The sequence below is a fragment of the Engraulis encrasicolus genome, unplaced genomic scaffold (genome assembly GCF_034702125.1).
Source record: "Engraulis encrasicolus isolate BLACKSEA-1 unplaced genomic scaffold, IST_EnEncr_1.0 scaffold_28_np1212, whole genome shotgun sequence".
Classification (NCBI taxonomy): domain Eukaryota; kingdom Metazoa; phylum Chordata; class Actinopteri; order Clupeiformes; family Engraulidae; genus Engraulis; species Engraulis encrasicolus.
The window spans coordinates 1,600,880-1,627,299 of record NW_026945577.1 but is presented as its reverse complement, the minus strand read 5'-3'; the positions used below and the strand labels follow the sequence as shown (position 1 = coordinate 1,627,299).

Genomic DNA, 26,420 nt, shown 5'->3' with positions numbered 1-26,420 from the left:
TTAGGGTGGTCTTCCTTCACTTTCAGTAGCTCTGTGTTAACATCTGGGGCAGGAAGGATCCATGGGGGTACATTACTCATTACCAATGCAGAGTTAAATTCAAGGCTTTTTAAACCAAACATGCTTGCATCCCCTTCAATGTTCCACCCAAATCCCTTTCCTTCTTTATAATATTCCCAACAATCTTGGAGCACTGACATGGCTGGGCTGTCGGTGCTACACTGTAGCCTGACCCAGTAGGTCAGTGCCAATTTCTTAAAGCGCATCTGAATAGGAGCTTCCTCTGCCTCCACTTGCAGGGCGCTAATGGGAGTTGTCTTAATGGCACCCAGGGCTATTCTCAGGGCCCTTGAGTGTACTCTTTCAAGCTTCATGAGGGACGTTTTACAGGCAGCTCCATAAACTATACAACCATAATCAGTATTTGACCTAATCAAGGCTCTAAAAATATTGAGTAAAGATTGTCTATCTGCGCCCCAGCAGAGACCAGAGACCATACGCATTAAGTTCAAGACCTTTTTGCATTTTGTTTCTACATATTCAATGTGTCGTTTCCAGGTGAGTTTATTGTCCAACCAAAGACCCAGGTACTTGAAGTCATCTCCTCTTTTGAGAGGCTGGTCATAAAGTAAAATTTCATGGGCTTCTGACACGTTCTTCCTTGTGAAATAAGTCACTTGTGATTTTTGCACAGAAAACTTAAAACCCCACTCCATTCCCCACTGTTCTAAAATATACAGTTCCTTCTGTATTGTTTTAGTGATGTGCGGGATATTATTCCCCCTCCTCCATATGACAGCATCATCAGCATACAGTAAACCATTGTTCATATTGCTCAGTTTCTCAAATATGTCATTAATCATGAGATTAAACAAAATTGGGCTTATCACACTACCTTGTGGAATTCCCCCTTCCACAGAGAATTCATTGGAAAGGACCTCACCAACCCTAACCCTCAGTGTACGCTGTGATAGGAAATTTAAGATGTAATTATACATCTTCCCTTCAATGCCCATTTTATTTAGTTTGATTAAGAGTCCTTCTCTCCACATTGTGTCATAGGCTTTTTCGATGTCTAGGAAGATTGCTACCATTGCTTCCTTCATAGTCAGTGCTTTCTCAATTTCATTGGTTAGTTTAACCAGGGCATCAGTAGTTGACCTTTGTTTTCTAAATCCAGTTTGATAGCCATATAGTAAATTATTATATTCCAGAAAGTAGTTTAGTCTAGTCACAACCATTTTTTCCATAAGTTTGCCCAGGTGTGAAGTGAGGGCAATTGGTCTATAATTACCTGGATCACATTTGTCCTTACCAGGTTTATGAAATGGGAGGATTGTTGATCTCTTCCATGCCGCTGGTATTGCGCCCTCCTCCCATACTTTGTTAAAAAGTTTCAGGATAATTTCCAAAACCTCATCAGGGAGTTGTCTAAACATGGCATAGCAAAGGCCATCACTACCAGGCGCAGAGTAGCCTGTATTCTTTAGGGCCATCTTTAGCTCAGTCATACTAAAATCAAGATCTATACTAGACTTGTTTGATTCCTTCTTAGTGAGGAGGTCCTCATTCATACTTAACATTTCCTCTTTCTTTTTTTTGAAGCAGTCTTCCAGGTGGTGACCTTTATGAACATCTGCAAAAGTTTTAGCCAGTATATTAGCTTTCTCTACATCTGTGGTATAATACCCATCCCTGTCAGTTAAGACAGGAATATGAGGGGGTATATATCTACCAGTCATCTTTTTAATCATCATCCATACTTGATTAAGTGAAGTTTCTCTGCCTATAGATGAACAGAATTCTCTCCAGGATTCTCTTTTCGCCTCTTTAATAATACGTCTAGCTAGTGCCTTCTTGTTTTGATAGTCCAGTAAGTTGTCAGATGTTAAAGTTTTACGTAGTATCTTTAAAGCCTTGTTTCGATCCTTTATTGCTTTAGTACATTTATCATTCCACCAGGGGACATTCTTCATATTTCTTTGCCCTTCACTCATTGGTATCGACTGTCTTGCTATAAAATAGAGGAATGAGCTTATGCCATCATTCATGTTTTCCACATTCTGCTCAGCATCTGATGGACGTTCGGACAATTCTGTAGACATGCTCTGGAATTCTTCCCAGTTAGCTTTCCAAAACAGCCACTTATGGTGGACATACTTCGGTTCAGTCCTGATTTCCACATCCATTTTACACCATATAGGGAAATGATCGCTGCCAATAGTAGTTGTTTGGTCAGTGCACCATTGACATCTGTAAGCTAATCTTCTGTCAACTAAGGTTAAGTCAATGCATGAAGCTTCATTCTTAAGGATATTGAGTCTAGTGCCAGAGCCATCATTTACACACACTAGCATTCTGTCCATAATTACGTCTTCAACCACCATGCCATTCATGTCTGTGTGCTTACTACCCCACAAACTATTGTGGGCATTAAAATCGCCACACCATATCTCTGTGTGGCTCCTCTTAATAATACCATTTAGGAGATCACTTGTTAAGGCTTTGCATGGGTTATAATAATTGATGATGGTATAAGTTTCCTTAGACCCATTAAATATTTCTGTGACAATACATTCATGTTCACCGCTTACTTTAATACACTTATATGGAATGCCTTCTTTGATAAAGGTTACACATCCACCACCTCTTTCATTACTTCTGTCATACCTGATCGCACTATAGCCCTTAATAATAAATTGCAGGTGTGGTTTCAACCATGTCTCCTGAATACATATAACCTCAGGTTTATCAGTTAGTTCATGAATATATCTTTTGAGTTCCTGACCATTAGCTATTAAGCTTCGTGCATTCCATTGTAAAATGAAAAACACCATAATCCATTCAAGTACTATCTTGGCTCTGTCCATATTTGCGATTTATCATTAGATGTATCTCATCCATTGTAGTACTAGACCCCAAGAAACCATTGGCAATTTCCACAATTGAACTAATCCTATCACGTTTCCTTTTGATTTTCAAGGTTGTATTCATTACTGTACACAAGAATGCAATAAATTCATTTTTGTTCACCAATAGTGTATCCTTTGTTATATAATTGTTGCATGCACATTTCCTAGGTTCTGGTATCGGCCTATTCAGGTGCTGACTTCCATTCAGTAGACCCTGCCCATTGCTTTGGCTTATTCTGTGATATTGGCTCCCTGCAGTGCTAGATCGGGGTACGGGTGTAGGGGCGCTAGCGGCCTTGTCATTCTGAACCGTCTTAAGGGCATTCGCATAAGACATTTTACGCAAAACTCTGCATTTCTGTACTTCCTTTGCCTCTTTTTGTTTTTCACAGCCACCATACGCAGCACTATGTGGGCCGCCACAATTGCAGCATTTTAACACATCTGCTTCGCATTTACCATAGTCGTGGTCCCCACCACATTTCGCACACCTGACTTTCCCTCTGCATTGGCTTGCAACATGACCAAATCTTTGGCATTGGAAGCACCTTAGCGGGGGAGGAACATATTCGCGCACCGTGTATGACATATATCCCATTTGGACTCGCGCTGGCAAGTCTTTATCAAAAGTTAGCAAAATTGACAAACTGTCTATTTTCTCTTTTCCTTTTGTCAGACGTTTGACCTCGGTTACACCATACTGGGACAGTGTCTCTTTAATTTCCTCTACAGATACAGAGGTAGGGATTCCTGAGATGACCCCTCTTGCTCTAGACTTTGTACCAGGAACATGCACAGATATCTTCAAGTTATTAAGTGTGGTTTTCTTCAGTATGATTTTGCGTTGCTCTTCTGATTTGGCGTATATCAACAGCCTACCATTTCCCAGGAATGTGGCGCGTTGGATATTACCTATCTCTTTCTGAATGGCCTTAGTGATATGCATGGGATGATGGTCTGGTCCACCTTTAGTTTCAAAGGAAACAATTACTTTCCATGAGTCAGTCACGCTACCTACATTAGCATTGGGCTTAGGTCGTTCTCTAACAACTCTGGATTTTTTGCTTATCACTGACGCCATTGATTCTCCACTGCTATCCCTGTCCGATAACTTCCTCACCCGGCTAAGTTGATCCCAAAACATGTCATCCACATCACTAAAACCAAAAGGCCCGCCTGACTTTTCCGCCATGATCATTCACATTCACTGTACAGCTTTAGTGGGATATAAATAGATCAGCGTTACCGCGTATGACAGAGATTTGAATTCACCGCTGCCAGCAACCGGAAACGACGTCCTCTCCTCGTCCCGGTGACAAAACGCTATGCGTTTTCAAGTATGTCTGGCTGCGGACTGTAGCGCCATATCCCTCTCTATATCCCTGTCGGCCATCTTGGCCCAGGCATCCATCCATGTCCCTGTCGGCCATCTTGGCCCAGGCAGTCAATGCAATCATGTTGTACGGTTAAAAACCCATATCCCTGTAGGCCATCTCGACTAAGAATCGTTAAAACTACCATGGGACACTTATTGATGCATTTAACTGACGGTTATTGTATTGCAGCATTTTGTTTAAGAGTCTGTTAAAATCCACTAAGCAGCAAAATAGGCCTACTTAAACATTAATATTTTACTTTTTTTGTTTAAATCATGACAAGTTCAGTGTACACAAGTCCTACAATGTACAGTCATTAAAATTCACGGCAAAGAACCTTGAATTAATGAGTATTATTGTTGCACTTACCTTTGATTAATCACATAGGCTGCATGTTAACCCTCTAGCTACCATAACGGCCGTGAACGTCCGGCTGGATCTGTACCAGAACGGCCGCGGCCGGCCGGAATATTTTCATATGAATTTTCATATATTTTCATATTTTCATGCAGTTTTTCCAGCTTTCAAACACTTTAGCTCAATATTATAGACCCTCCTCGATATACTTTCAGTATAAAAACTATATGTTTATATTATTTTATTTTTCAGTATTTTAGATTTTATTACGAGATGCGCCGCTTTATGCGATTTGGCAATCTGCCTTCAATTCAAATGACGACCGTCCGAGATTGGATGGCTACAAACACAACCATTCTGTTTCTACAACCAATATACACTAAATATGAAAACTTCCAACCCTCTTCGATCTATTTTCATGTTCAACAGCACATGTTTATGACTANTTTAGGCTATTTTAGATCATGTTGTTTTATTGGGCTTATGAGATGGTGTTCAACTGTGATGAGTTCTGCCATGGTCCTAAATAGCAAACACAACTGTCAGCCGATGTCTACACGCTACATATTAAAAATGTAAACCGTCTTCGGTGTGTTTTCAGAGTCAAACCATATGTTGGTATCCAACTATCTTAGTTTCCTGGAACAACGATGCGACAGCTCTGCGTAACAGCGCATCTGGAAGCGCAGCATGATAGGCTATTCATTTTGCGTGTCAGCTTTGGCAAAGCAGTCAAGGACTGTTACTACTGTGTCCTTCACAAAAATGTGCGTGAAGACGTTGAGTTGAATGCTAACTTCCAATAATCGCCTACCAACGTGGTGTTTGTAGCACTTCAATTCCGTATTACTCGGTGATGCCTGGCGCGTCTTACCTGTGCCAAATTGGGAGGGGAAACTTCCTTACAGCTCCATTCATGTCCTGGCTGCTATCGCTGACACTTCTCCGGTTATCCGTACACGTCTTTGGCATGGTTTAGTTCAAACATTATTAGCTAGTGTAGTCCATTACAGTTATACCGCTTGAAACCGCTTGAAAACAGGACTTTTGGGTGAACGACATTTGTTGTCGTCACATGATCATTGTTCAACTTTGACCCTGGATGGATGGATGGATAGACCAAGGATAGATAGATAGATGGATAGAGAGATCGATAGAGAGATAGATAGGCCTAAATATATAGATATATAGATAGATAGGCCTAGATAACATCGGATTTTATGACATTTTTATCATTTAATCCACATCAAAGGCACTCTATGGGAATACTGAACAATTAATTACCCATAAATGATATACCATTTGAAAGTGTGTTTTCTCTCCTTTAATGTGAAAGTAACTTGTAATTGACACTTTTCATTTCTTTTCAAGTTATTTGACATTGTTTAGAATATGACAAAAATGTCAATTTTTCCTTAGAATTCCTGGTAGGATTCCGGCCTATTCAAAAAAAATTCTGGTAGCTAGAGGGTTAAACTAAGATAACCCAAATATAAACATAAAATGCATTTTTCATGATAAAAAAAGGCCGCCCAAACATCCACAAGTCCCGATAGATAGGCCTACTTCTAGCAGATATTACTGTTTAAAGACAGTAATATCCAAATGGAAAAGACAAGGGAAGGCCAAAGTAGCCTATGTTTTCAATTGGTTCAATTCAATCAAATTTGTTTATTAGACAAACACAGCTTCAAATCCACCAAAGACGGACCAGGACAATCAAACAAAAACAACACAAAAATAACTTTTAATTAAAATATGAATAATTACATATGTGCAGACATTTAACTATGTGCACTCTCAGCCTCTGAAGCATCTTATTTGTTAAGATAAAAATGCCATCCAAACACAATACTAAATGAAAACAATTGAAGTATAAACGTGCACATAAATAAAACATTTACTACACATTTCCAAGAGTGGCTGTTATTCTGATATCATCCAGGAAGACCGTAATGGTGAGATTAGAAAAGAACATTTTCTCAACTGGAGTTGTGTTGGAGTGTGTGGGAGAGTCAAAGGAAATGTTGGGAGTGTGTGTGTGTGTGTGTGTTTGTTTGTTTGTGTATGAGTGTTAGCCGTTATAAATCGAATACAAATCCACAGGCTCAACTAGCTTATTAGGTACTTATCTAAACACTGTTGCACTGAAATGCTGACCATATTTTGGTAATAACAATTAATTCGCCTCGCATCTTTGTTTCAGTTGGCCAAGTGGTTGCTTACCGCAACACCACTAGGTGTGCGCAAGTTCATTGCACTGCCAGACACAGACCTTGATGATACCAAAACTTTAGGGAATGTGTGAGTGTTATGGTGGGCACATGTTGCCAGTACGGCTAGGTTTTGCGTGTCCTGGCACTCCTTCGAGAAGTCCTCCGTGTCCTCTTGTATTTCGAAGTCGAACACAAAGGGCTCCATGTCCACCTCCACTCCTCTACCTGTCCTTTCAACCCTTATTGGTCAGCAGTCACTGCACAGCCTGGTGTAGGTCCGTCAACAGCAGGAGCTCATTCTAAAACAAAACAATTCAGGAATCATGTGTGAATTGTAGACACATACTGTGTCTCTGAGGGCACACTTGTGCACCTCAGGCACTAGGTTTCAGTGTGTATGGCAGATTGTAGGGACCTCGAACTCAGGCCCGGGGGGCAAATCTGGCCCGCTGAGTCCTTTTATTCGGCCCACAAGGTCATTTCAAATGTGTATTACAGTTGGCCCATTCACTATTAATGTATAGTGTATGAACATGAAATTTGGTGTGTCAAAGGAATATGAGTGGGCCCAGGCCAATGAAACAGCTCACACTCATATGCAGCACAATATGTGCAGTAGTGGAATGCATTGGCACTGCCCTTACAATTCGATTACGATTCAGGAGGTAACGTTTCATTTCAAATCGATTCAGTCTGATTCTATGATGCATTGTAATGCATTACATTTCTACTAAAAGCAACGCACATTTTTATCGGTCATGAGACAGTACAAGCACTGAACAACATTTTATTGGCTGCTCTGTGTCCTGTAATTCTCCAGTTTTCAATGCTTTGAAGTGCTTTAATTTAATGTAAAGTTCATTTACTCCGGAAATGCCCACCGAAGTAATTGAAACATAAAAAAATATGCTGCATCAATTTGGGCATTTGCCCCGCTTTGCCTAATCGAATATTGTTGACATCACTAATGTGCAGGCACATTTGAAATGTCATATTTGCGTAAAGAGTGTGAGTGAAATTTAAGTGCATACACAACAAATTTGATTTTGACACCCCTGGCATATTGGTTATGCATTGAAACATTGTGCTCGAAGTGCATAAGTGCGCCATCTGAGACACAGCGATACTGTATAACACGTCACACTCACCACACACACCACCTGGCCGCTAAACAAGCACACCAAGTTGTATTAAAATGTGTTGGTTGGGCCCCAAAGTGCCCCATTTCACGTGAAATTACCCCACAAACCATTATATATTTTTTAAAATCACTTGTAATGTGGGTTGCACTCATGAAATAACAACTCATCTCTGTTTATGCTAATGGATATATTCTGCCATTGAGTTAGATATGTAATGTTTACCTTTAACCTCTTTCTTCTGAATATAATTAGGTAACATTTTTCAGGTGTTACTGCTTAAATCTTACATGACTGGTATGCATACTTTTTCAATACATTGATCACTTGGTTGCATTACTCCTTCATACTATGCAAATGCTACAACTGATCACCTTGATCTTGTGATTGTTTTGGGTGAGGGCTGGGCAGAGTGGCAGGCTGGCTGTGGAGAGAGGATTAAAAAAAGAGAGAAAAAGTTAAAGACGCGATGGAAAAGTCCAATCGTCATTATGACACCGCACACATTGAAATGACATTAATGCTGCAGCCCAGTTGGTGCCCCAGGGGAGCATTGGAGCAGAATGGTACCATGTGCAGGGTGGGAAATGGGGAGAGCACTTGTTAATAATAGCCCTCTCCAATTTGGCAGGTTGGGAATAGAACTGACAACATTCAGGGTACAAATCTGACTCTTACCCATGACTGTTTATCCTTTAGTCTAAGTAATTAAAGGACCAGTTTAGTCAATTTCAACATGCAGTTGTAATGCTCACACTACCCTGGACTTGTCAGTACCTGAGGTTTTTTTTTTTTCTTCAGCCATTTCCGAGATCCTGGTCATTGTAATGGGGTATTTAAAAAAAAAAAAATGTATTCCCAAAAACATCCAAAAGGTTGTACAACATCAGCAGACAACTGGCAAACCGCAATACCGTTTGGGAAAATATTTGGAGTAGGCCTATGCTAATTTTGTTTAAAACGTAAACAAACGCTGCCCCCATTATAATAGCTCATGTCTCGTAAAGGGCTGAGCCGAAAAATGTGGCATCACCGGGTACTAACAAGTCAAGGGTAGCGTGAGCGATACAACAGCATATTGAAATTGACTGAACTGGTCCTTCAAGAATTAAATAAGCATATTTGTGGTTAGGAAGTGTATATCAGTCCCCCCAGGAAATCGCGATGTTGCGATCGCGTCGTTTTTCGCAACTTCAATGAATTCCCGCGAATTCTGCACGAGAGCGCAACTTTAACCAATCACCGCGATTTCCCGCAACTTTGAACACTTTGAACCAATCCATGTTGCGCTGACTTCACTGACGTCGACAAACTTCCTTTCAAAAAGGATAATAGGCCTACAATAAAAAATACAATAAAAAAGTAACCTAGCAATCAGTCCCAGCACTTTACTATGCATGTACAAAGTTGTCGGTGAGGGGGAAAAACTAATAAATACGAATGTAGGAAACGCCATGTTCTCATTGCGCGTCTGCTCGCATGGTCACAGGAGGGAAAATGTATGACTACTAGTCTGGCATAACCAATAGGCCTACATTTTTAAAATGTGGTAGGCCTACATAAATATATAGCCTAATTAACACTTCATGACAGTCATCTAGGCTACATTACGCCAAGTATAGGGCTCCTACAACAAGATGTGTTTTCTTTTTTCTAAAGCGGTCCACCTGCTGGACCACTTTGGTGTTTGACTTGTGCGCATACAGGCAACATTTTCCGCAAATGCGCAAATGCCTTGTCCACAACAAAGCAGTAATTTCCATCCTTCATTGTGAATGCTGCGTGCGTGCCTGGCCGATATAGTAATCTCTTTCGCGCAAATTGGGCTCACGTTAGCCGGCTGTGGCCGGACATTGGCCGTTTGCATGCATGAATGACCGGCAAAATAAAATGTGGCCGGACAAAATGTCCGACAAAAATGACTGCAATCAGTCAGTAAATAATATTAGCTCATTTTAAATAGGCCTACTTAACGTTACAAAAGACCAGTAGGCCTAATATGAAACTGAACAAAACTGAAAATATTTGTGAATAGCCTATGTAAATGAACTTGTCATAAGCAGCACGCAATATTGCTTGCGCTCTCGTCCCCACCGTCGTTGTCCCCAATCACGTTATGCTTATAATCACTTGACTCACGCTGGCTGCTGTGCTGTCGAGGAACGATTCTGTTTTGTTGTGGGCTATTTTTTACCAATATATCAGTGAACACAACAAAGGGCATTGCATTTGCAAAACCGTTTCATGCCCTTTGAGAAGTCAAGCCTATGGGACTCTGTGGCATGCGCAGCATTGCATCACTTTCACTTTTACCTCTGCTGAAAAATGGTGGTGGATCTCCAAGTAGGCTACAGCCTACAGAGGGTCAAGTTAAACATTCCAGAGAACGATGGACTCGCCAGAAGTCCCAGTGAAAGTGCATGCAGGGCTTTATAACTGTTTTCATCACCGGCCAAAACGTGTAGCCCATATGAGCATCGTTGACAGCTGAGACCTCCGTTCTGCAGGCGACGTGGTGTTTTATAGATAACAATGTCGTCGTCTTTTATATTCACAAGAGCACCAAAATTAATATAATTTCTGAGCATTATTCAGCAAGCACCCTTCACAAAAGGAAATCTGTGAACTCCATTCTCGTTACATTGAATGATGATCATCAGCCGGACGGCGCGGGAGAACCAAAAAAAAACCTAGGCTATGCCTTCTTTCGAAAGCGACCCCTCTCTCTGCTTTTATTTGTGTTGCTTTTGACAAGCTTGAAAATTAAACGCCGACACAGGCAGGCTATGTGTAGCAGACGACTCACATTAACCAGGATTTCAGTCAGTTCCTGTCGCGCAGCCTCTTCAACTGGGTGGACATGCCCAATTCCGCCCGCCTACTTATAGTTAATTATGTATCCACTTTTTTTTAAAGTCAGGAATGGATATCGACATGATAAGAAGTTTGAATGCTTACAATTTGAAACGGTGATGACATTTAAAACAGAGTCAAACGGCCATAAACAGCATTGTAATGAAGGGTGTCGTAATGGCAGCATGAAAGAGATGGAACTTTTCACGACGACATTCTGGCTAAAAACTCGCCCAGGCAGCTTCCCTGCTTTGCCTAAGAACCAAAATTATAATATAAAAATGGAAATAATATAAAAACACCAGAGGACTGGAATGTGGCAGTGTCCTTTACTTTCAAGCGTGGGGAAGCACATTAAAAATCGCAACAAAAATCGCACCTTTCACTTCATGCCGCAACAAAATCGCAACAACACAGTAAGAAGCTCCGCAACTTTTATCGCGATTTTCTGGAAATCCTCGTGCACCATCTGGCAATTCCGACCGCGATTTTTTGAGAAAATGCCCGCGATTTCCTGGTGGGACTGGTATATGGGCTTAAGAAAGAATGACATTAATTTTATTTTATGGGTAAGCCCATCTTATTCAGGTGTTTGTCTCACACCAGAAGTGTGGACTAGTTATGGAGATTCTATGGGAATGTACAGTTGGGTGGCATCTTTGACAAGGTCGTCATTTCACTTCATACATAAATAACTACATGCATAATATAAAATAAAATATTAATTACCAGACAGTCTTACAACGTTTCTCCACTGTATTACCAGGCAATGAATGAGGGATAACCATGTCAAGCCTCACTGCAGTGGTTTCTGAAAATAAATTACAGAAATTTGTGTTAATAGATTTATACTGTGATAAGAAAATACTAGGAATGACAGGTTTGACAACTTAAGACAAGGTTAGGCAGCATAAGCAAGGTTCTCTCATCACATTTAGACGAGACTATCTCACATCACGAAAGAGCCTAAAGCTACCCCTTCTCCCTCCCAGCGTGTTTATCAGGCGGTATATTTTGCATTTTACAGAACATACTTCATCTAGTGCTAAACAATATCAACAAAGGCCATCAGAGGACTGCATACGACAAGAGAATGCTAGAGCTCTAGTAGATTCCGCCTTAGCTTTTCGTGCTTTCTGGCATTCAAGCAGACTGGCATTGCATCTTCTTAACATTGAAACTTCAAATAAGAAACACTACACACCTGGTCAGATGCACAAAGCACATCAGTGGGATTCGCAAGGCAGTCTCGTCTACTCCTGAAAAGGCAATGATACAAGAAAATGCTTAAGACATACTCCAACAACAGTATATGTGCAGTAGTGGAATGCATTGGCACTACCCTTACAATTCGATTACGATTCAGGAGGTAACGTTTCATTTCAGATCGATTCAGTCTTTTACAATGCATTACATTTCCACTGAAAGCAACGCACATTTTTATCCGTCATGAGGCAGTACAAGCAGTCAGACACTGTACAACATTTTATTGGCTGCTGTGTGTCCTGCAATCCTCCAGTTTTCAATGCTTTGAAGTGCTTTAATTTAATGTAAATTGTAATTGTAATATTAAAAAATATGCCGCATCAATTTGGGCATTTTCCTAATCGATTATTGTTGACATCACTAATGTGCAGGCACATTTGAAATGTCATATATGGGTAAAGAGGGTGTGTGAAATTGAAGTGCATACACACCGAATTTGTCCCTCAGGCAATGACTTTGACAACCCTGGCATATTGGTTATGCACTGAAACATTGTGCTCAAAGTGCATAGGTGCGCCATCTGAGACACAGCGATACTGTATAACACGTCACACTGAATTACTATTAATAAGTATAAGGGCCAAATGGAGTTTGGTATGCATACTTTTTCAATACATTGATCACTTGGTTGCATTACTTCACTAGGTTGCATTACTCCTTCATACTATGCAAATGCTGCAACTGATCACCTTCATCTTGTGATGTATTTGGTGGGTGAGGGCTGGGCAGGGTGGCAGGCTGGCTGCGGACAGAGGATTAGAAAAAGAGAGAAAAAGTTAAAGACGCGATGGAAAAGTCCAATCGTCATTATGACACCGCACACATTGAAATTACATTAATGCTGCAGCCCAGTTGGTGCCCCAGGGGAGCATTGCAGCAGAATGGTACCATGAGCAGGGTGGGGAATGGGGAGAGCACTTGTTAATAATCACCCTCTCCAATTTAGCAGGTTGGGAATCAAACTGACAACACTCAGGGTACAAATCTGACTATAACTTACCCATGACTGTTTATCCTTTAGTCTAAGTAATTAAGAATTAAATAAGCTTATTTGTGGTTAGGAAGTGTATGGGTTTAAGAAAGAATGACATTTACTTTATTTTATGGGTAAGCCCATCTTATTCAGGTGTTAGTCTCACACCAGAAGTGTGGACTGGTTATGGAGATGTTATGGGAATGTACATGTTGTGCAGTTGGGTGAAATCTTTAGCATGGTAGTCATTTCACTTCATACATAAATAAATACATGCAGAATATAAAATAAAATAGGCCTAATTTCTTACAAAGTTCCTCCACTGTATTACCAGGCAATGGATGAGGAATAATCATGTCAAGCATCACTGCAGTGGTTTCTGTAAATAAATGTCAGAAATTTGTGTTAATAGATGTATACCGTGATTACAAGAAAATACTCGGAATGACAGGTTTGACATGACAACCTAAGACAAGGTTAGGCAGCATAAGCAAGGTTATCTCATCACATGTAAACGAGTGTCTCACATCACGAAAGAGTAAAGCTACCCCTTCTCCCTCCCAGCGTGTTTATCAGGCGGTGTATTTTTTTATTTTACAGAACATACTTCATCTAGTGCTAAACAATATCAACAAAGGCCATCAGAGGACTGCATACGACAAGAGAATGCTAGAGCTCTATTCCGCCTTAGCTTTTCGTGCTTTCTGGCATTCAAGCAGACTGACATTGCATCTTCTTAACATTGAAACTTCAAATAAGAAAAACTAAACACCTGGTCAGACGCACAAAGCACATCAGTGGGACTTGCAAGGCACTCTCGTCTGCTCCTGAAAAGGCAATGATACAAGAAAATGCTTAAGACATACTCCAACAACAGTCAACAAACAACGGAGTCACAAGTTGCTAATCAGCTATAATACCTCTTTAGCACTCTGTAAACAAATATGCATGACGGTTCTGTTGTGTCGTGTCCGCATTATTAGTGCCCGTATACTAAAAAATGATCGAAGAATAGCCATTCATGTTGATATGTGACATTTAAAGCACCGTTGATTAGCTATGATTTGTCGTTCACCCCTGAGCTAGCTAGATTATTTAGCTTCCAAGTCCGACTTTCACTAGTTCTAATTCAAGTGCAATTAAGAACGACAGTTACAGACGATTAAACTATAATCTGCCATTAACAAGTTTATCAGTCCCCAGCAGGTTGTTGTGCACCACGTACCAATAAATATCATAAAGTCAGTCAACTTACATGTCTTCAAGTTCTCACAAGACGTCTTCTTTGACATTTCTTCTCCAAACCCAAACTGATGGTTTTGCTGAGTAGGGCCTAAGCATTCTTCAGATTTCTAGAGCGATTTACTTACTTTTTACGTGCCTAAAGATACGCTTAACAGCCAAAACAAGTTATTTATGTATACATTTCACAATCCCCTAGTCCCTATAATTGTCTTTTTCTGTAAAAATGTACTACTGGCCCGGCGGCCGCGGTAATGTGATATAAAATGGCCGACAGGGATATGAGCGCGGGCCGCGGGGGAGAGGGAGGAGGGGGGAGAGAGATATCCCGCTGCAGTCCGCAGCGAGACCCATCTATGCGTTTTTGGAAAAATACACGATTACTCTGTCTTCTTCATAGACCTCCGCTGCGTTCAAGTACGAGAAATGTCTATCGCCCCCTGCTGCCACGGGGGAAACTCTCGGGACACAGTAATTAATGCATGCAGCTATGGAACGCTAAATGAGCCACGCTTAATTAAATAAATATGCCAACAAATAATTAATTAAATGTGTCATTCATTTATTTAAAGTAGAAAAGTATTTAAAGAACTCCTTTCACCATTTAAGTAATTATTGAATTATATTCATTTAATTATTTCATGGCCCGTGTGTTACAGCACATTAATTATTTGTTGGTGTATTTATTTAATTAAGCGTGGCTCATTTAGCGTTCCATATGCAGCAGCATTAGAGTTATTCCCTTCTGTACAGGGGATGTGGCTCTCCGCAGTCTGCAGAACCTATAAGCAGGGCTCTAAATGAACCCTTTTCATCACCAGCCAAAATGGCTAGTAGATATTGATCTTACCAGCCAAACACATAGGCTACTCACTAATGAGTCAAAATGGATAGTAGATATTGATCTTACCAGCCAAACACATACTCACTAATGGGTCAAAATGGCTAATAAATTGCTATTTTTTTTTATCAGCCAAACTGAAATTTCACCAGCATTTGGCTGGTTGGCTGGTATTAATTTAGAGCACTGCCTATAGGCCTAAGTAGGCTACTTGGGGGTTACATCTGGACAATAAACTGGACTGGTCTGCCAACTCACAAGCACTCTACAAGAAGGGCCAGAGCAGGCTTTATTTTCTGAGGAAGCTGAGATCCCTCAATGTGTGATAGAGTAGAGTAACTTTATTAATCCCCAGGGGGAAATTCAGGAACAGACAGACCTGCAGATGTTCTACCAGTCTGTCATGGCCAGCGTGCTTTCCCATGCTGCGAGTGACATGTTGAGATGGGAGCATCAGCAAGAGAGGGGCACTGAGTGGGCAACATGTGAGTCCCGGCTCTTCAATTGATACTTGACCCTGGATCTCTTCCTTGGACTATGCACAGAGACTTTGGCACCGTGACACTTTGGACACTTTCCTAGTAGTTTTTGATCTTGTGTGCGTATATGTGTGTGTGTGTGTGTGGGGGGGGGGGGGGGGGGGGGTGGGGGGGGGGGGGGGGGGGGGGGGGGGGGGGGGGGGGTTGTATGTAAGTGGGATAGGGAGATCTGACCCTACTGTGAACATATGTATGGTGAATGTTTGTGAATATGTGCAATGTTGTGTGTAATGTCCTTATGTCTTCTTCTGTGTTTATGTATGGATGTATGGTATTTGATGTAGGAGCGGGAAAGGATCTGCACACTGCTTGCTTATTTTATTGGGAGCAACGTTTCGATCAAAGATCTTCATCAGGCATCTTGTACACTGTATGATATTTGATGACACCTTCATCTCCCATGGGATCAATAAATGATTCTCTACTCTACATCGAATCTAAAAAGGTTAGATGCAACCTATTATCAATTGACTATCTCTTTTGCGGAAAGCTGCAGTGTATAAGAGTTGCAACTCTATCTGCTGTGCGGCAATATTTTATAGCTAATTAATGAACTCGCTATAATACTGTGTGTATAATACTGTTTGTTTCAGTGATCATATCAAGGATTCAAGGATATTTATTTGTCATATACATAGAAATGTATTGAAATGCAGGGCCGGAGCAAAACAAATGTGCAGAAGAAAGGTGTGTGTGTGTGTGCACGCGTGCTTGTTCAATCAAATGAATTGGGAGGAATCAAGTAAGCAAATGGCATGAGGACAGAAGCTCCTTCTCAGTCTGTCTGATCAAACTCCATGACAGCCCAGTTGCCTTCCAGATCTCAATTTTTTGAATAGGAACACCAGAAGTTTTGCAATATAACAAATCAACATTTGTTATGCCTTTGGAATGATTAAAATACACAATATAGAGGCTAACAAGCCATTCTAGATCTCCCATCCTTTCCTCCAACCTGCGACCTCATGCCTTGGTATCACCTCTCCTCTATGAGGAAATCAACAAGGAACACTTTACATTTTTTTTATTTTTCGTTATTTATTATTAGATAAAAACATAGAGCCTCACGGGGGCCAGGAGAAAAAAACTAGAATGACGTCCAAGGTTTATGACACCTGAGTGAAAATGGTGGTGTGAGCATATCAAGTGTGACTTTCAATATCTAACCTCCCATTCTCTCCTCTTGCTTGTGGCCTCATACATGTGATTGATTGATTGATTGACTTTATTTGACAGTCTCAGTTCTTGAATAAAAGCAAATACATGATTTAGTTTCAAGCAAACCACACCACATACTTCACTAAAAGAAAACAACAGAGTCAGGATTACACAATAATTTATTGTGTAAATTATAGGGCTTATTTCCATTGTGGTCCTTGATGTTGGATGGCAGTGGCCCCAATAGACACACAATTGTTTTTTTTCCCTCCCTTACTTTGGCATTTAACTAACATCTCAGTCTGTTGAATCGTCTGTTACAAGTGATTTAGGGTTACCAAAATATTTTTTTCAAATTTTCAAAAAGCCAAAATAATTAGCAAAATAATGATACAGAAAGAATTGAGAATTAATTAGACAATGTTTACTGTTTTTTTTTTAAAAGTCAAATTTCAGTAAAACTTTGAAACAGAACCGATTTGGGTACAAAGTACTGTATATAGTTCAACAAGCCTTTACAAGTTTCTATAAGCTACAACTTAACGCACATATTTTACGTTATTTTGGGCATTGCCTTCAGGAATAGTAAACTGGTGAACAAGATGAACCAACGAAACTTAGGACATTTGATTAGTCAGTGTTTGCCAAGTCAGTGCAGAGGCAATTTGAACAATAACAACAAAGATGTGGTTCCACTCACATCCCTCAGCTATCTGAACGGTGAGATTCCAGACTAATGCAACAGTCCGTCATGCCAGGCTACATCAGGACACCACACGTCTACTGGTGCCGTGTGGCAGTCCTTAAGTGTCAACGTGTTTAATCTTAACTTTTATCATGTGACAGTCCCAAAGTGTCTTAATCTCAACGTTTAACATGTGGCAGTCCCTAAGTGTCTAAATGCTTTCCCCACACTTTCCTCACTCAAAGGGTTCTTCCCATGTGTTAATACACACGTGTGAATGAATGTGCATGTGTTGAATGACATGCATGTGTGAAGGTGGATGTGTTGACATGCATGTGTGATAGTGGATGTGTGTGACGAGATGTCTAGTTCTTCTATCTGTGTTAAAGGACCAGTTCAGTCAATTTCAATATGCTGTTTAATTGCTCACGCTACCCTTGATTTGTCAGTTTGTCGGATAAGCCCTTTCCGAGATATAAGCTATTCTAATGGGGGCAGCATTTGTTTACATTTTTAAAAAATGTAACTTAGGCCTACTCCAAATATTTTCCCAAAAGGTACTGCTGTTTGCTAGTTGTCTGCTGATGTTGTATAACCTTTTGGATGTTTTTGGGAATAAATAAGAATGTTCTTTTTTTTAATGTGAAAAAGCGCTGCCCTCATTACAAAGACCAAGATCTCGGAAAAGGCTGAAGAAGAAAAAAAAACCCTCAGGTACTGACATGTCCAGGGTAGTGTGAGCATTACAATTGCATGTTGAAATTGACTGAACTGGTCCTTTAATGCGCATGTGTGATAGTGGATGTGTGTGGCCTGAGGCGAGATGTCGTGCATTTACACAATGTTTGACAGTGTTGACAGTTGCGGTTGGGTGGGCTTGTGTCGTGAGTGAGTGTGAAGGAACGATCTTACTTGCCCAAAATGAGAAAAAGATCAACATTCATTGGTATCGTGAAGATGCCTTCTTGTGTGAATGCGCTGGTGTCTTTTGAGATGTCCCAATTGGCCAAAAGATCTCCTGCAGAGAGGCAGTCGGCTCCTATGCACCACCTACCTAAAATGAACAGGCGGAGCATTCAGAGGGTCACACGCAGCCTCAAAATGAATGGCTGTGAATGAGAAGCCAACGCACTGGAGGGTAAACTCTGCTTTTTTAGACTTATACTCGTCGGCATCACTTTCATTTGAAGTCCACTGCCTGCGTCATGAATCCAGGGAAACGATTATAAAGTGGTAGAACCATATACATGTCCAAACAACCACGAGCAGTTGTAGAATCCACAGTCCCCCCACCAACATTCAGTCTGACAGCTTAGTGCTGGTAGTTCTGTCACTTCATAGCCGTTTCCCTGGATTTACGACGCAGGCAGTGGACTTTGAATGAAAGTGCTCCCGACAATTAAAAGTCTAAAAAAGCAGAATTTACCCTCCAGTGCGCTGGCTTCTCATTCACTGTCATTCATTTTGAGGTTGAGAGTGACCCTCCGAGTGCCTCGCCTGCTCATTTGCATACCAGCCGACTGGCTCTTTTCTGTACATTGTAAGGGCTACTCTCCTGTGTGGATGAGTGTGTGCCTCCTGAGGTGTCCTGTTTGGGTGAAACGCTTCCCACACTGTCTACAGCAGTACGGTCTCTCTCCTGTGTGGATGAGCTGGTGCTTGTTCAGAGTTCCAGATTCTCTAAAACATTTGCTACATTCAGTACATTTGTAGGGTTTCTCTCCTGTGTGGATGAGCTTGTGCTTCTTGAGGTCTCCTGCTTGCCTGAAGCTCCTCCCACACTGGTCACAATAGTACGGCTTCTGTCCTGTGTGGATGAGCTTGTGTCTCCTGAGGTGTCCTGCACAACTGAAACTCTTCCCACACTGTCCACAGCAGTACGGTCCAGAGACGGTCTAATACGAGACGAATCACTCATAAAACCTTCCATAGGAATGAACGAGAGCATTTGGCTACGCGAACATGGCGTTTGCCGGCGTCACTCCCACCTGTCCGGTAACGAGAGCCAATTGTTTGCTGAGCTGCGCTGTCACTTATCCAATCATCTCGACACCTCGACGCAAGTGCAAACGTAAACCTTTACGACTGCTTGTACCTAATCGGTTTGTTTGCTGGTGGTCATGTGGTTTGTTTGCCGTCCGTGGAAACTTCAGCCAGCCAACTGCCAACTGAGGGACAGCTGTTTTGAAAGTCTTCTCATGGACGAAGAGGTGTGTTTTGGAGAAAATACTGATGTGAGTGCGTGTATTAGGCTACTTTAGTCTCCGATTTGTGTTTTGTGCATGTCGTGTTTTGCCAAATGGGATGCGGTATCGCTACTAGCATACGTTAATAACAGAAATAATAAATGCATCGGTTGGCATATTCAAACTATCTCAGGCATCATATAATTTTAAGCGTATCTTCTTCATGCGCAACGTAAGACAACCCATGTCGCAACATGCTGTGTTTTTTTCCAATCCCCTGTGTTCTAAGCCAGTGTTTCCCAACCAGGGGTACGTGTACCACTAGGGGTACGCGAGCACACTGCAGGGGGTACTTGGAAAGATGTTATTATAATAACAAATGTACGGAGCAGTCACATCAGGACAGAGAAAGCGATGTAGAATATGAATTAGGGGGTACTCATAGCACAACAAAGAGGTTTAGGGGGTACGCGAGACAAAAAAGGTTGGGAAACACTGTTCTAAGCAGACCAGCCAAAATGGCTAGAAGTTTTAAGTTATAACTGGCCAAACACGCTCATAATAGGCCTAATGGGGCAAGTGGACATGACTAGGTTCTAGACCTCTAGCCAAACTGAAATCTCGCCAGCATTTTGGACAGTTGGCTGGTTCTAGCTTTGAGAACACCTATGAAATTGTGATGGTTGGCATTCATGAACCAGATGATGGCTTTTTGTACATTTGATTTGACTTGTGTGTAAAACCCTCGTGCATTTAGAACTGACCAACTTGTGGACTAGTGGCACCACCCTCCGACCATAGCTCCGGCGTAGAGCTCTATTTCATAGGCCTATGCTGATTGCTGTATAGAATCATGAATCAACAACGAAATGCAATCCAAATAGAAATTTCTTTTTCAAGCTGCAACATTTAATGAGGTTATTATTTCCATGTCAACATGGTTGACAGGTTTGTTTTGGCACATCCCAACATCAAATACAGGATGTAGGCCTAATGGACAGAGACAACAGATCACATGCATGACAGACAGCTGTGGACACATACACATATACACAGTGAACAGTGGTCAAGTCACATATGAAATTGCTAAAGTGCTTATTGAAGTGGAATGGTTATGTGCATACAAAATATCACATTATAGGCATGTCATAATTCAGAGTAGGTTCAAATGTCAGACCAGTCAGGCCAGTGGCTATGTGCTGTCTCTAAACCAGGATGTTCAGGTTCTCAAGATTCCATGAGGGGAGTAAAACGTCGATGTGCTGGATGGAAGGGATCAGCTATGATCTATGACACCATCGTGTCAGTAATACGTAGGATGTAGGTAGTTGGCTAAGGAAATTTGGCTGTTAAAAAAAATCCTGCCTGTTCCTTGGAATGTACTGAGTCACAGAACCACTTTCCCTCCTTCAGTGTGCACAGCTGCATGGACAGATAGACATCACAGAATCCGTTGTTCATCCATTGTCTTGTCTTTTTTGCAGCAGTGGCTCCAGGTTGCTTGATGTGCCTTAGGCCTACATGCTCCTCTGGATTCTCCTCGGTGTCCATAGGTATGTTGACAGCTGCATGAATATGGGGGAAACAAATTGGCATACCGTTTAGAATTTCCAAATGTTTCTGTTCTCTGTGTGAATTACAGTCTTTGGAAGTGATCAAGATTCCACGCCACCACCACAGCGATCATTTTGTATTGGAAAACAGCAGATGGCCTGGAACTTATGAAGAATTCATATGCACTGCACTCAAGTACTGTTGTGGTATGTGGACATTTTTACTTTGCATTGCTCTCTGCCTCATAGAGGAAATGTCCATAGTGCATTATAAGTTCAAAAGATTCATCACCAACACAAGGGTTTTGCTTTGTTATTAATGAGAAAGGCACCAGTGGCTATATATTTAGTGATGCCACAGATAACTTATTGAAAAGTTAATTACCACAGTACTATACTATCATGACTATACTATACTACACTATCATGACATTACACTGGGCCTTTAATGCAGAACTTGGTCATCACTTGCCATTCTGGTAACTGGAAATATCTAACGCCACATATTAATGGTTAATGTTGAAAAGCAACACAAGTTGTAGGGAATGTACTTGGTCATGCCTCGTCTGGCCATCATGGTATTCAACATTGCCAGTCTTGGACTTGCCAGTTACTTGCAGTTCTTTGGCATTTCCTGATTTCAGACATCAACATTTTAACATGCATCACGTCTTTGACAATAAAAATCACAAAAAAATGTGACATGATTGTGACAGTCCCATGGCTCATGCCTCAGTCTGTCCTGCATACAGGTGAACCCTTCACACAAAATGTCCCCTATCTACTGCTCGACATAAGATGAATCTTTCCTCATTGTGGATGTGACCGCTGGTTTTAATGCAATCTTTCCCATAAAGTAAGAATGGCTACATCTGGCCTCTTCTTTTCCATTGTGGGATTGTCGTGGTCTTCATGAAACAACTTCTGTCTTTTAAAATGTCAATTGCAGTGAGGTTTTATCCACCGTTCTGTTTTGCTACATTCCCTAATGATTACCGGTTTGACCTTTTTCTTTGGTGTGTTAAAATAAGCCAAATTTTCCTGGGTAATATCAACCAAAACTACACGCTTTTGTTATTAACCCTTTACTCAAAGTATTATAAGACCACTGTAATTGAATGAAATGTTAATGTTGGACATTTGGGGGTTTTGTTATTAACAGAGTATTGTTTTTTTTTAGGAATGAAATTAAGTGCATTACCTCTTTTCCTCTGAACAGGGGTGACCTGCTGCCGGACAAGGACGAGGACAGCACCTGGAGTCAGACGTGTTCTTTGGCCTTTGAAGAGAAAACAACAACAATGTGGACTGTACTTTTATATTGTTACAGTAATAGTAAATTAATCACAAAGGAAAATAAAAACGTCTACTTGCTTAATGGCCTACAATATAAATGTTTATGTGTCTGTTGTGCTTTAGCCTGTTTTTACCACCTCAGCGTTCATACAATAATGTACTTGTGTGATTAGTTAAGTTGGTGCATGTGTGTTTTTAAGGAGTTTCATTTGGTATAGCATTAATGTATACATACTTTGAAATGCAGGTTTTCGGCCTGAAATGATCTTCACAGACCATGTAGTCGCCTTGTTTTGCTTCTTCAGTCAGCACTCAGCAGTCATATTGGGTGGCAGGTCTTGGGTGTGTCAAAGCCACTTTTCACGTCTGTGTTGATAGCAGTTCCAATACACAAGTTCTCATTTTGTTTGTATATAGGACATAATGACAAAAGTTGTAAAAAAAAAAAAAAAAAAACACACACACGCACACAAGTAGGCCTAACTTATCTGAGTAACCAGTAGAGGTGTGTAGGCTACTTGTCTGACCATCAGCTTACTCTGCATTTGGATAAAGTTTGTAGTGGGTCCTTGTTAGGCTTGCAGTGTCTTTCAGTAACAACACAGTCTATCTAGGGCAGGCCCATCTCATGTACAAATTGTACAGTGCAATGCAGTAGCCTAAATAGTGTAATAGCTATGTAATAGTTGTGGCTTAGGCCTACTAACACTATTCATTTAGCCTACCAGTAGTTATTTAAATAGGCCTAGGCTACATCACAAAAGCACTTGGTTTTGAAGTAATTGTGAATTGGGCAGAGTGCGCAAATCGACCAATCCCCTTTCTGCGCCCATCCAAAATGCAGGTGCAGGACAAAGGGACAGATAATCACGGAAACAAAAACAGCCGCACATAGACATGAGTTGTTTTTCTTATGGTTGAAAACAAATAAGTAAGAAAAAGCAAAACGGGAGCAAGTCTACAAGACATTCAACTTTGATCAGTTTAGCTTTTTTTTCTTATATTTTTCACCGTTTGTCATAGCTATTATCAGTTTAGGCAACAATGATATCACAGTTTAAAACACCAATTTTGAGGCAAGCTACATCTTTAATTTATTCAATAGCCTATTTTTTTTATTACTGATGAGCAGAGACGACTGCTTAGGCTACTGCTTTGGCTATCAGAAAATAAATCCAGTGTCTTTTCTGTACGATGACCGGAGAATGGATGCCCGTTTGACAGCCGGCCGGAAGAGGTGAAGTCCACGCCACGCAACTTGCTCTCACCTGCCGCAAAACAGAACGTTGTCGTGGAATGTGGCGCATGCGCAGATCAAAAATAGCATAAAGAAAAACGCTGTTTTAAAGTGTTTCTTTCATGTTTCGGTCATTCTAAGACTGCCATTAAAACCAGTTTTTCATTGTGATTCCAACCATATGAGTTGTGTATCGCTGTGTTGTCCCACTGTCACACAACATTATTTCCCCCATTCATTCTTATATACCCCATCATTGACTAATCTCTAATAGTCAGTTTGAGGCGTAGCCAAGATGGCCGCCGAGTGATGGGACTTATGGGAACAGACTTTGTACGGTCTCTCTCCTGTGTGGATGAGCTGGTGTTTTTTGAGGGTTCCTGCATGCCTGAAGCTCCCCCCACACTGTTCACAATCGTACGGTCTCTCTCCTGTGTGGATGCGCTGATGCCTTTTCAGATTTCCCGATTCTCTAAAACATTTGCTGCATTCAGTACATTTGTAGGATTTCTCTCCTGTGTGGATGAGCTTGTGCTTCCTAAGGGTTACTGCATGCCTGAAACTCTTGCCACACTGGTCACAATAGTATGGCTTCTGTCCTGTGTGGATGAGCTTGTGTCTCCTGAGGTCACTTGCTTGTGTGAAATTCTTGCCACATTCTACACAGTGGTGGAGCTTCTCTCCTGTGTGGATGAGCTGGTGCTTTTTGAGAGTTCCAGATTCTCTAAAACATTTGCTGCATTCAGTACATTTGTAGGGTTTCTGTCCTGTGTGGATGAGCTGGTGATTCCTGAGGTGCTCTGCACACCTGAAACTCTTCCCACACTGTCCACAGCAGTACGGTCTCTCTCCTGTGTGGATGAGCTTGTGATTTTTGAGGGTTCCTGCATGCCTGAAGCTCCCCCCACACTGTTCACAATCGTACGGTCTCTCTCCTGTGTGGATGCGCTGATGCCTTTTCAGATGTCCCAATTCTCTAAAACATTTGCTGCATTCAGTACATTTGTATGATTTCTCTCCTGTGTGGATGAGCTTGTGCTTCCTAAGGGTTCCTGCATGCCTGAAGCTCTTGCCACACTGGTCACAATAGTACGGCTTCTGTCCTGTGTGGATGAGCTTGTGCCTGGCGAGGTCGATTGCTTGTGTGAAATTCTTGCCACATTCTCCACAGTGGTGGAGCTTCTCGCCTGTGTGAATGCGCCTGTGCTTTATGAGACCTTCAAAATGTCTAAAACATTTGCTGCATTCAGTACATTTGTGAGGTTTCTCTCCTGTGTGGATGAGCTTGTGATTCCTGAGGTGTCCTGCTTGCCTGAAGCTCTTGTCACATTCTCCACAGCAGTACGGCTTGTGTCCTGTGTGGATGAGCTTGTGCCTGGCGAGGTTGCCTGCGCGTGTGAAATTCTTGCCACATTCTCCACAGTGATGTGGCTTCTCTCCTGTGTGAATGCGCCTGTGCTTTATGAGACCTTCAAAATATCTAAAACATTTGCTGCATTCAGTACATTTGTGAGGTTTCTCTCCTGTGTGGATGAACTTGTGTCTCCTGAGGGTTTGTGCATGTGAGAAACTCTGGTCACATTGGTCACAGTGGTGACGCTTGTCTCCTGTGTCAGAGCGCTTCTGAGCGGAGAGAGCATTTGTCCTCGTAACACGTTTGCCATGATGTTTGTGGTGGTGGGGCGTTTTTCCTGTGTGTGTATGCTGTTCTTGTTCAAGATGAGGCTTTTCTACTGTGTGAATGTCCTGCTGGTGCTTTTCCATTGATGGCTTGCTGGAGAAATCCTCTCCACAGACAGAAGACTTATATGGCCTCCCATTATCCACCTCTGTCTCTGGGACGGCTGTGAAGTTGGGGACTGGAGACAATGGCAATTCTGATGCCTTTCCTGCTATCCCTACTGAAAACACACACACACACACACACACACACACACACACACACACACACACACACACACACACACAGTTTTTTAATACTGTCTTAAAGGGACATGGAAGGAAAATGGTCAAAAAAGGTACTGCAACTATGCTGCTTATTGAAATTGTGAAATTGGGCTGTCTATTGTCAAATTTGATCTTTATATGAAAGTTTACTAAGTATTAGACAAATATTTTCTAGTATGGTCCAAGTACAGTCATTTTCGCAGCAAAAAAAGGCTATTTTTGGAAGTTCAAAATGGCGGACCATGGAGAAGCTCCCCCTTTTCATGTATGAAAAGTGCAATTTTTCCAGTCATAATGAATACTTAGAATTTGATGCTGGTGGTAAGTATTCATGGAAAGGGTAACATTAGTGAATGGGCAGCATGCATTCTGGAAATAAACAACTAAAAATCTCACACAGTGTCCATTTAATTTAGTGATTGTATGAACAGCTAAAGTCTTACCATTATTGGGGTTTTCTCCATCTCCATTGTTCTTGCTGGCTGTTCTGTGATGACTTTGTGTTGCACAACAGTCAACCAATTGCACTGATAATCTCAAAAACTTGACTGGATGTTGATCAGAGCTGACAACTGGAGTCATGTCTAACTTTTCATCTTCTTCCTGAAAAGCATTGTCAAAGAACGCTAAGTGCAATCATTTAG

The 26,420-nt window shown here is 41.3% G+C and overlaps 2 protein-coding genes and 1 long non-coding RNA gene across 5 annotated transcripts in view; 1 reads left to right on the top strand and 2 right to left on the bottom strand.

Moving 5' to 3' along the window:
- LOC134443192 (zinc finger protein ZFP2-like) overlaps window positions 1-14,733 on the bottom strand; it is a 32,417-nt gene extending 17,684 nt beyond the window's left edge. The window contains exon 1 of the mRNA XM_063193079.1: window positions 14,685-14,733. The gene's annotated coding sequence lies outside the window, so the exon portion shown is untranslated. The remainder of the gene's footprint in view (window positions 1-14,684) is intronic.
- A 4,327-nt stretch (window positions 14,734-19,060) lies between these two features.
- Window positions 19,061-26,376, bottom strand: LOC134443193 (zinc finger protein 91-like). 3 transcript variants are annotated; one of them, XM_063193080.1, is made up of 4 exons: window positions 26,220-26,376; window positions 24,160-25,730; window positions 20,075-20,083; window positions 19,061-19,422 (listed from the first exon to the last, which is right to left on the bottom strand). In XM_063193080.1, the coding sequence occupies exons 1-4, from the start codon at window positions 26,356-26,358 to the stop codon at window positions 19,105-19,107; spliced, it is 2,037 nt and encodes a 678-aa protein (XP_063049150.1). In that variant the 5' UTR covers window positions 26,359-26,376; the 3' UTR covers window positions 19,061-19,104. The 3 variants fall into 3 exon arrangements, 1 of the variants encoding a protein (XP_063049150.1); XR_010033601.1 differs by lacking the exons at window positions 19,061-19,422; window positions 20,075-20,083 and adding exons at window positions 21,213-21,308; window positions 22,498-22,575 and having other exon boundaries at window positions 22,828-25,730; XR_010033602.1 differs by lacking the exons at window positions 19,061-19,422; window positions 20,075-20,083 and adding exons at window positions 21,213-21,308; window positions 22,498-22,575 and having other exon boundaries at window positions 22,828-25,727.
- On the top strand, window positions 21,234-22,791 carry LOC134443194 (uncharacterized). Its single transcript, XR_010033603.1, has 3 exons — window positions 21,234-21,296; window positions 21,386-21,503; window positions 22,516-22,791. It is a non-coding gene; the product is annotated as an uncharacterized LOC134443194 (long non-coding RNA).
- Window positions 26,377-26,420: the final 44 nt, after the last annotated feature.

Bases quoted from the DNA above. Each gene is read 5' to 3' on its own strand.
- LOC134443193 (XM_063193080.1), bottom strand. From the start codon at position 26,358: ATGACTCCAGTTGTCAGCTCTGATCAACATCCAGTCAAGTTTTTGAGA. The intron at 25,731-26,219 runs GTAAGACTTTAG...GTGTGTTTTCAG, and splicing joins TGGAGAAAACCCCAATAATG to TAGGGATAGCAGGAAAGGCA.